This window comes from Priapulus caudatus, unplaced genomic scaffold (genome assembly GCF_000485595.1).
Source record: "Priapulus caudatus unplaced genomic scaffold, Priapulus_caudatus-5.0.1 Scaffold494, whole genome shotgun sequence".
Lineage (NCBI taxonomy): Eukaryota > Metazoa > Priapulida > Priapulimorpha > Priapulimorphida > Priapulidae > Priapulus > Priapulus caudatus.
Window position 1 is genome coordinate 127,214 of NW_014577555.1, and position 11,446 is coordinate 138,659.

The 11,446-nt window shown below is 45.3% G+C and overlaps 1 protein-coding gene and 1 long non-coding RNA gene across 2 annotated transcripts; both read right to left on the reverse strand.

The window, feature by feature from the left end:
* Positions 1–110: 110 nt before the first annotated feature.
* Positions 111–1,716, reverse strand: LOC106810993. The gene is made up of 2 exons (XR_001394087.1): positions 1,633–1,716; positions 111–1,594 (listed from the first exon to the last, which is right to left on the reverse strand). It is a non-coding gene; the product is annotated as an uncharacterized LOC106810993 (long non-coding RNA).
* A 384-nt stretch (positions 1,717–2,100) lies between these two features.
* LOC106811005 (forkhead box protein E1-like) lies at positions 2,101–5,147 on the reverse strand. Its single transcript, XM_014814515.1, has 2 exons — positions 4,543–5,147; positions 2,101–4,031 (listed from the first exon to the last, which is right to left on the reverse strand). The coding sequence occupies exons 1-2, from the start codon at positions 4,574–4,576 to the stop codon at positions 2,818–2,820; spliced, it is 1,248 nt and encodes a 415-aa protein (XP_014670001.1). The 5' UTR covers positions 4,577–5,147; the 3' UTR covers positions 2,101–2,817.
* Positions 5,148–11,446: the final 6,299 nt, after the last annotated feature.

Below are 11,446 nucleotides of genomic sequence, written 5' to 3' on the forward strand. Positions count from 1 at the left end.
CAGAGAAAAAAAGAAAGAGAGGTAGAGAGAGAGCGAGAGAGAGAGAGAGAGAGAGAGGGGGGGGGAGAGAAAATAGCACCATGCATACTAGTGGATTACAAAACAAGGTATATTCTTATTAAAAAGCGTTTATTCTATCGCATAAAATGTTACTATAGTATTTACAGTTATAGATTCAGTAAAAACGCACGCAAGACGTCAGTGACCGCACTCGTTTAATTCGACCAGTGCCCATCCCGTTGACTGCGGCATTTTAACTATAAAAGAAATACGAACAAAAAGAGCTTTAACCCCCAGTGGCGAATCCAGAAGTGAATTCTAGGGGGGGGGGCGAATCATGCGAGCTCAAGAGCACCTTGCCTTGAAAATTCTAGGGTGCGACCCCCCTCCCCCTGGATCCGCCACTGGTCCCCTGACATGCTTATTCGACAATTTCGTTCGGATTCGTTCGCGACACACACCGTCATAAAATAACGTTGTGTGCACACGCGACGTAACTTCATGTACCATGGTCGTACATGTATCATTGCATCAGAACATTTCCAACGTTGTCATGATATATGCAACTTTTCCAACATATGAACACGCTAAAGCAGGTACGCAATTATACGATTGACAGTATTTGAACGTTTAGACTCTGCATATAGGAGCCCATTCGAACCACGAAATAAATACAGGAAACGTCAAACGCTACACAGATCCCAACTCAAACACCACACACCCTTCATGCACTTCATTACGCAAAGCCGTGGACACGGAGGTTACATCATAGACGAGCAATATTACTATTATAATTAATATCGTTATAGTAGATAGTATATAGAGCGAGAGCCAAGCCGATGTTAGTGCACGTCTATGTCGCACTCTGGCTGCGGGGGACGCGCTCGGTGCCACTGCACCGTGCGAAACCTCTTCATCTTTTGCTTCCAGGCAACCGTGTATATAGCCTAGCGTCGTTATGAGAAAGTCGTGCCGAGGTATAGAGACGTAGTAATTAATTATTCAATCCCGGTTGCCATGCAGCACACCCGACAGTCTCGCATATATACTAATAGTTCGCGTGCAAGTATCGCGGAAATTCACACAGAAAGGTTAGCGAATTCTATTGTTTTAATAAATGATTTCGCAGCGCGATCGTAATTGGTGGCACGCCAAGGTCAAATGACCGGGACGCCATGTTACATAATAGCGCCGATTGTTTTGTCGTTCGGGTGTCATTCTATTCGTGCAGGATTTGTCGTGTTGATTTCACGTGAAATACCTCGTTTACGTCGCACGCGGGACTGACGAAGACGTCTACACGCCCACGGTGAGAATTTAATACCATTTCTTAATACGAGTTCAAGGTGCGGCACCTGTAATGTTGTTATACTAAGTAACTATATTTACACAGGAGGGGGTTATATTTCAAACGGTTACGTTCGAATATCGCAAAAACAAAGCTAGTACAAAAATATTATAGTTGGATACATTTTTTTAGATCACGTAACTATGTTTGTCGCAAGCCTGTTGGCTTAAGCCAGGTGTGCGTCATGAAAGTGTCACGTACATTGGCAACAGAACCGCATAGCCATAAGCCTCGTTCACACGAGACCTCGTATTTATGAAATACGAACCTCGTTCACACGAGACCTCGTATTTATGAAATACGGTATTTGCGAAATACCGAATCTGAGACAAATACGCGGCCGAGCGTTCACACGCTGATTCGCGGCTCCAGAAATACGGTATTTGCGAAATACCGAATCTGAGACAAATACGCGGCCGAGCGTTCACACGCTGATTCGCGGCTCCAGAAATACGGTATTTGCAAGCTGCTTTAAACAATCAAGCGAACAATGCGAAATAAACAATGCAATGCGCACCAACTGCCGATAAAATACGTAGACTGGTCCGCGCTCGACAGTTCCACTCGCGTTACACTGGAACTGTCGAGCGCGGACCAGTCTATAAAATACGCGGCTTCAGAAATCCGGTATTTAGCGTTCACACGAGGAAATGCGCGGTCCAAGAGATCCGGTATTTCCCAAGCACGGCAAATTATTCGGGGTCTGGGAAGCCGCGTATTTACATCAAATACCGGATCTGTTTAGATACCGTATTTCTTGGACCGCGCATTTTGCCTCGTGTGAACGCTAAATACCGTATTTCTTGCCACGTGTGAACGCGGCTATTGTTTACAAGTACGTGACAGCGACAAGGTTGAGGGTGATCTTGTAAGTAAATTATTAACTGGCGCGTATCAAGTGCTTGTTTTCTAACGACTGCGTTGATTAAGGCCGATCTACTCGTAAATTAAACATCATTTGCGAGCATTGGCAAACGCGACACTCGCATAGGAGCGCTAAAATAATACAGCCATACAGTATGTGATCGGGTTTCGCTTGAAAATTCGCGCTGCAGTTAGCGGCTAGTGTTACCAATACGACTACAAATAGATACGGATTCAGTTTACCATTTTAACTCGAGTGGACAAAACATATAGCAAGAGCGATGATAGTCTGGTGACAACGTACATGCGATAGAAATTTAAAAAAATAAACAAACAAACAAAGAAACAATCGTAGTTATATCAATATTACTGACGTGTCTCGCGAAATGTACATGATATTACTATACGTATCAGAGCACAGATATCCACGTACGTCTGAATGAGTAGCGTGGAATCCAGATTGGAACCTGATCATTCCATGCTGGAATCTACTCAACGCACGTTATAATCTGTCTACTACATGTCGGAATATGTTCATTCCGCATTGGAATCTGGTTCATGTAGGAATGAATCTGTGTGGGTAATGTATGAGTCGGAGGGAGCGGTCACAAGTGCTGGTAGTCATGCTGCGAGGTGTAACTCAGTGCTGCTGACGGCGGCGGCATTCCGTACTGTCTGTATGTGGACATCATATCCAGATAGCGTGACGACGACGACGACGATGTTGATCCCGGTAGTAACCAGCCATCCCCGGGGAATCCCGCCGACGTCGACTCTATTTTGTGGCCGGGGAAGCTCTGGTAGGCACTGTAAGGGGCCTGCATCAGCATGTACTCGGTCTGCGTGTACGCGGGGGGAGCGTAGCGCACCGGCTGGCGGTCAGCGCTGACCTGCTGCACGCTCACGGACGGCCCGTACAGCGGACTCGAAGCCGGACTCACCGGATCCGTCGGCATGCGGCCGACGACGGCCGAATCTGGATCCGAATTGTAGCCGCTCGTTCCGCTCGTTCCGCTCGTGCTGACCGGACTGATGGTGTGCGTGTCCGGTTGCGCGGCGGTCATCTCATGCCATCCGTATTCCGTCTTGGTCGTCGTCGCCGCCGCCGCCGCGTACTGGTGAGCAGAGATTCGCTGCTGCATGCCGGCGTGCGCTAGCCCGCCACCCTCCGCCACGACGATGTTAGGCGGCGCTGCTTCACACTGCCGACTCGCCTGCGTCGCGGCGTGACGCGGGGTTGCCGTCTGCGTTGCACCTTTCTCTTTCTTGAAGCGCTTGCGTCGGCGCAGAAAACTCCCGTTGTCGAACATGTCCTCGCAGTTGGGATCGAGCGTCCAGTAGCATCCCTTTCCGGGTCTGCTTCCCTGCTCTCGCTCCAGCTTCACGAAGCAGTCGTTGAGGGTCAGGTTGTGCCGGACAGAGTTCTGCCACTTGATGGTCGTCGTCTGATAGAACGGAAAGCGCGTCATCACGTATTTGTAGATGTCGTCGACGGTGATGCGTCGCTCCGGAGCATTTGCTATCGCCATGGAGATCAACGCGATGTAACTATATGGCGGTTTCCCGCGATGCACGGGTCGCTTTCGCTCCCGGTTGCGGATCCGAGATTTCGGTTTCGGATTAACGGACGGAGCAGGTTGGTCGGCGAATTCGGAGAAGCCCTCGTCGGATCCGGCGGGGGAGGTGATGCGCGGCGACTCTGCAGCTTCTACGTGTAGCATGCTCCCGTCGTAGGGGTTCATCTCCGCGTAGCTTCTCTTGGCCGGGATGCTGATGGCTTCCGTGTACCCGCTTCCTTGCTCTTGCACGTACACGATGTCTTGATAAGGGAAGATATAAGAAGTCGTTATATATACTCTCTGTGAGCATAAGAAATACGGTGATGATGGAAGAATGTTATAGTTATTCATTGATTTGATGACGACACGTTGGGCGAGTGAGAACATATGAGCTTACAATCTCTTCACCGTCAGTAAGAGAGAGGGCGAGGGAGGGGGAGGGGGAGAGTGGTAAAGAATTAAGAGAGTACGTGGTAGAGAAAGAGAGAAGGGGGTGAGACAGTACGAGATCGAAAGAGCTAGGGAGAGAGGCGAGGAGAAAGGGGAGAGAAAACGCTGGAGAAAAACGGAAAATGAGAAAACGGTCATTTTTAATGACGGTACAGTAAAAGTAAGAACAGCTAAACTACGTAATCAGTCTGACATCCATGTGTAACTCTAATGGCAATGATAAACAAACAGCGAGACAGACGCATGCGCCGTAAATTTGACCGGCATATCTTTAGATTTAATTCGAATACAGAGCAGCAAATCGACGATATTATGGCTTACCTGTTTGTTCGATGTCCATCGTTGGCGTTGTCATCGCAATCACGGGTCGCTGTATAGCCTCTCTCTGTATTCTACCTTCTATATATGCCTATTTTATATATTCGTTGCTGCAACTCTTATAGGGTCCGACGTTCTAACAAGACTTGAGTGCAACTGTTTGCTTCCCGCCACTCTCACACGCCTCTCTCGCTTTGCGTGCGAGTGCGTGTGTGTAACTGCACTGTAGGAAAGCAACACGTGTGTGCGCGAGTGAGTGCGAGAGTAACAGTACACGTTCGCGTCCAGATGTTAGCCCCAGCTCGCTCGCTCTGCATCTGACCACCAGCCCAGTTGTAACGCGATCAGCTGCTGCTACAGCTCTCTCGCTCCGGCTTCCCAGGGTTTTCCCGCGCGCTTTGTGACGATACGTACACGTACGTGTTACGCCTCGATGACCGAGCAATCGTGTACTGCCGGTACAAACACACACACACACAGCGGCTGACCATTTCCCCCTCCTCCCCCTATCAAGCATCGCGGATACCGGGAATGCATGGGTCGTCGCAGATACCACGGGATTAGTACCAGTTGTGTGGCATATAGAGAGAACGAGTGAGAGACCCGGTCGCATCAGAGCCGGCATCCAGCAGCGCTTTGTAACTGAGCACCCAGAGAGGGTGACCGCCACGACGCGCCCATCGGCCGTCGATTCGCGGCTCGTTGCGCGACACAATGATGCGATAACGTCGTCTAATCGGACGCTGAGGAGAGACAAAGGTGCGGGGGATGCTGCGCGGTTGCTGGGTTGCGCAGCGGGTCGCGGACATCTGTGTGCGTATGTATGTGTGTGTGTGTGTGGCTCGGGGGTGATTGTCGGAGGGAAAGCTGTTCGTTGTTAGGGGAACCTGTCAACTCGCGCGCGGATCGTGGGAAAAGAGTCGGAGCTAGAACGCCCCGCGAGTGCTCCCAGAACGCTGCGTGCGTGCGTGCCTGCGGGCGTGCGTGCCTGCGTGCGTGTCGCTCTTCTTTTTTTCCTCCGCTCTCTCTCTTCTCCTTCGCTTTGAACGTCTCCCTTCTCTGTTTAACTTTTTTTTCATTTACTGCGTGCACTCTTCCCTTCCTCCCCAATTCTTTTCTTTCTATCTTGCCCCTCTTGCGCGCGCGCTCTCCCCCTCTCTGTCTTCATCTCTCATGCTCTCTCGCTCTGACTCCGCCTGTCTTAGTCTCTCTCCCTCTCCATCTCTCCCTTACGCTCTTCCCTCTTACTTCACCTAATCTCCAATATTTTCTTTTCACACATACCCCCTCTTTCCTTCTCTATATCATAGTCACTATAGCTACCCCGCATTATCGCTCTCTTATCTGTAGACGGGCGTGCGCACCAATTTGAGTAATGAGCCAAAGTTTCCTATTTGTGACTAATTTTCCGCGCTGAAAATTTTTTATGAATAATTTTTCACATGCGGTTAACCTAACCCTCGCGTTTACGCACGCCTACGTTGTGTCAAAATATAAGTGGTTATCAGACAACAACGTCAACCGCGAGCCTTCTAGTAAAATTAATTTAAAAAAGATTTGAGCACGAAAATCCTATTAGATTTCAACATGCCGTCGTGTATTCAACTGGATGGCTCGTACAGTGTTAAGTGCATGGTGAACATGGACACGATTTATAAAGAAAAAGTCGCAAAATCCATGCCAGACGTGATATTACATTTAGTAGCGACCCTATACGTATCCAAAATTGCTAGTGAATACTGTTTGACAGCAAATAAATCAATGCACCGATTTGAAATTAATATAATTAATAAATAAATTATCTCTCCTTGCGTATAACATAAAGTTGTGCTTAATGTAGCTTATAGTATATAGAATCTCTACGTTGCTGTATTTATGAATAATTCGATATAGGATACGTTATATGATATAGAATCTCTACGTTGGTATATTTACGAAGAATTCGATATAGGATACGTTATATGATATAGAATCTCTACGTTGGTATATTTACGAAGAATTCGATATAGGATACGTTATATGATATACAATCTCTACGTTGCTATAGTTACAAAGAATTCGATATAAGATACGTTAAAGGATATATAATCTCTACGTTTCTATAGAAACTATAGAAGAATTCTAAGGCGCCCTAAATGCTGTCACGATATATACTGTCCCCATGCGACTCGCGGCTGAGCTATGCGTGTGCCTCGCGCGCCACTGTTGATGTGACTAATATGTGGTTATTACGTGAGTAATCGGGGTCACATACATGACTACTGGGACATTAATGTTATGCCAGCGGTAAAGGAGCATTAGCGTTAAGTATAGACGTCATGTCGATGTTATAGTGCCCAGCTAAATGTCAACGATCTGCGTAACTCGGGTCAGCTACTCGCATTTCATCGATCATACATACATGCGCGTACACTCATAAACGCACGCATGTCTGCGCGCACACGTACGCACGCACGCACAGATAAACACACAAACACATGCACGGACACACGCGCTCACGCACGCAAACAAACACGTACACAGCCACACACATGCACGCACAGGCACGCACCCACGAAATGTGTTGTATACAATCAGGAGACAATGAATACAACAGATTTGTGAGGTAACTGCAATTATAGCGCAAATTATTAATATAATGGCTTAATATTCTTCTTTTTTTTCCTTCTTTGTCTTCTTCTTCTTCTTCTTCTTCCTTTTATTATTTTTTTTTTTTTTTTATAATAATAATAATATGATGATGATGATGATGATGATTATTATTATTATTATTATTATTATTATTATGCATTATCTCCACTCGCTGCGTGCAACCTCTGTCAACGACAGCAAATCTGCGATGAAGCTCGACAGCTCAGTTCGACAGCCGCTGCATGTTCTGACGTCACACCTGCCACCGCGACAGCTATATGCGTCTAATAACAGGCGCACGAGTAACATCGCGCAGATCTCATCATGTTACATTCCCTGACGTGTGCGTATAGCGATGGAATATTAAGTAGCCGTAGCCGCCAACGCTCGCTACGATATCACGGCTTGTGTCCACGCGTTCGCTCAGAGAGGAGTGATGAAGAGGGCTATTCGTAGGGCACCAAATTGCAAATATACGTGTTTCATGTGGCTTCCCCTCCCTTCATCCTCTCTTGCTCTTTTCGTCGTTGAACATATGTGACACGTTAATTGATCGCTACGTCGTGCCTACCTGCTCTAAACAATGACAACAAATAATGAAACGTCGATCCCCTAGATTGCTGCGCTGATCAACTGAGACTATAATGAAAGCGATCAACAGCTAGTTTGTTGATGAATCCAGCGTGTTTTCCAGTCATAAGGAAGGATTGCAAGCTAGTAGGCGCCCCTATAGTAGGGGATGTTACATATATAATATTTAGGGCCGCCAGGATGCTGCTAGCTATCATGAAGGAGTAATCTAGTATAGTGTCTGACTAGGGGAGGAAGAAGATGTTATAGAGCGAACATACCACGCGTCTTCATTGTGACCATGCTGAAACAACTATTGTTGTTTTGTGTACTTGTGTATTTGTGTAAAACCCCGACTGTAACACATGAATCTAACACACGCTACGAATTATGTTTTTAAAACACAAATATTTATTGTCATAATCGTGATGAATGAGATATAAGGCACATATATACATGTAGAAAGTGCACATAGTAAGATTCACCCGTGTGGGCAAGAGATATTTTCATGTCTATAATCATATACGGTTTATAATTACAATAATTAATTACAATGCCAGACACTTAAAACAGTGAAACAGTTTTTCTAGAAAGAAACCCAACTAAAAATGTCGAGACCTTAATTAAGTATCTGTTGCTATCTAAAAACAACATTTGTGATTATGTAATTACACTCTAAAATATATTACAAGTAGTAGAATGTCTTCGACTAAGAAGTACATAGTCTCGCCTACAAACGAAGTGACATTATTTCTGTGTTTGTCGCCAATCGACTTTCGACAGGCAAACACACACAAATATACTTCCCCCCGTGCTATCTGCTGCTTTGGAATAATAACCTGCCAGGTCGGGGTTTGACGGTTGCTTAGTATAATTGATTACAAAGTCATTTACAAATAAGCGCATACCCGTTACTATTGCATACAATATGTATACGTTGACGCGTACCAACCTGCGTAATAGTGTCACGCTCCGCTAACGTAGGTATGCATATATATATATATATATAAGTAAGGTGAGCACTAGACTTTGCTTAATATATATATATATATACAATGATATTTAACTTTTTATAATATATATATGAATATATATATTATACATAATATATTAGGCAAAGGCCTATGTGCTCAACTTACTTGTATCATTTCCCATCGCCTCGCGAGTGCTTGTGATGAGAAAGATATACAAACTACTATAAGATTAGGACATTATACATTATAAAGGGTTATAATGCTTGCGCTGGCCTTGGTCCACTCACGAATAAATGACGTGCGCACAGGGCGAGGCGTGGCCCTTCATTAGGCAATTTGTACAGTTGGCGCATGCCACTCTATTTAAACAAGATCTGCAGTAATACTATGATAATGTCATTATGTCCTATTAGAATAAGCGCCAAACCACGACAGTCGTGATTTAACACGTCGACGATGTTAGATTAACTTCACATTTACGAATGCTATATTCACACAAATGCCGCCAAATATATGCCTCTCATTGTCATCACATTGGCTTCTCAGAAAACATTAACAGGTTAAACAATACAATATTAACGCCTATATATATATATATACTATATATATATATATATATATATATATATTATATATATATATAGCTGAGCCCATATCACATAACATAGCATGGCGTTACGCATGCGCATGACTTGCCTTTCTGCTGCAGACGCTGCTGAAATCGTTGTTAGTGACATATTTCTCTTAAGTTACAATGCTTCGCCTGTTTCTGTCATTTAACAAACGAGGCGTGGTTTATAAAAATCTACAGTTTGCTCACTCTCCTTCCGGATTCCTCATAACTCCCCGTGAATAAATGAAAGTTAGGCCATATTTGCCATTTAAAACACATTTTTAAAAAGACTCCATCTGTGCATGGTATTCTTTTTTCTACAATAATGAACTGGTGAGAACATATTGCCTAGACAATGAAATAAATCCAAATAAAAGAATACCTACTGTATAGGTAAGCCGGATTTATAACAAACACAGCGTTAGAATTATGCCTTGTGAAACTATTCGCATTTTCTGTGTTAAAAACGGCCGAACAAACATATAAATAGCAAATAACACGTAGCTATCTATTAATTAGTCTCTTCTATTTCGCCAGCGAATTCATTGTCGCGAAGAATATATAATATAGTAATATATATATATATACTTGCGCGTTCTCCTTCCCTCTCTCTCTCGCGTCTCTCTCCGCCCTCTCTCTCTCTCTGCTGTGCACGCATGCTGTACCATCTCCCAGTATCACCACATATCACGATCATGCGTTGTAGATTGATCGTAGCATCATTAAACACATGCTGCTGCTGCTGTAGCGCGTTACTGCTGCTGCCTGCTATTGCTGCTGATACTTACTACTTACCGCTACTGCTGCCTACTGGCCTACTGCTGCTACTGCTGCTGCTGCTGCTGCTGCTGCTGCTGCTGCTGCTGCTGCTGCTGCTGCTGCTAAAACTACTACTACTACTACTACTACTAGTACTCGTTTCAGGCTCCATACATTTGTTTAAATAGAAAACAGGGGTGGCTAAGAATCGAACCAAACATGTATATTTCTCTCTATGTATACATATATAGTAGGTTCGTGATACTACTTAAGTAGTATACCTCCAATGCAGGACGTTATTCGAGCAAGTCAGAATATTATCCCCACTCTCACCTCACACGTCTATATTGCACTACAACCATAAACTTTGTAATTTATTTAAAAAATAGCCTATCATAAAACTGATACGTAAATAACAGGCGCTGTTCGTACATCGTATCATGTAATTAGGCCTAAAATAACACGCGACTGAACTGGTCGCTATTTCAGGATAAATCATGATGCGCGGATTCAAGTACGACAGCGATCGAGTCTCAGGCTGGCTAAACCTAACCTATAACATAACCCTAACCATTAATGACATTAAAGTTGGGAACGCTCCTAATGGAGTATCACCCGTCAGGCTGTGTGTTGTGAGAACCTGCGCTCCACATCTCGCGTAAACCCGCGAGAGATTCATCAACGGATCGTAACAACCGCGAATCGAGCCGTCTAATGGAGTCCATTTCGCCTCGAAAATATTTCACGTGCGACAGATTTCTATTTTAATATTTCACGGCTCTCCGGAGGAGTACAGAGAGAGAGGCTCGTGTTACCTTGGTGATGATGCCGCCGTAGTTAGCGTCCGTGCGCACTATTGACGAGTGCGATTTCAATGATGCGTTTTTTTGCCAGATTATCGTGTATCACGCGCGCCGTGCTGTTACGTCAAAGCTAACGCGCGCCTATCGTGTGCGACAGACAATAAACGTATGCAGCATTCCATTATATCAGCGTTTGATGTAAAATAGCTCGCGTGTTCAATAGTCGCACGCCGGTGCTTGTGCTCGTGTACTCGGGCATGCGTGGGTTTTGCGCACGCACGCACGCACGCACGCTCGTATGTATGTACAAACGCACGCACGCACGCTCGTATATGTACACACGCACGCACGCACGCTCGTATGTATGTACACACGCATGCACGCACGCTCGTATATGTACACACGCACGCACGCACGCTCGTATGTATGTACACACGCATGCACGCACGCTCGTATATGTACACACGCACGCACGCACGCTCGTATGTATGTACACACGCATGCACGCACGCTCGTATATGTACACACGCACGCACGCACGCTCGTATGTATGTACA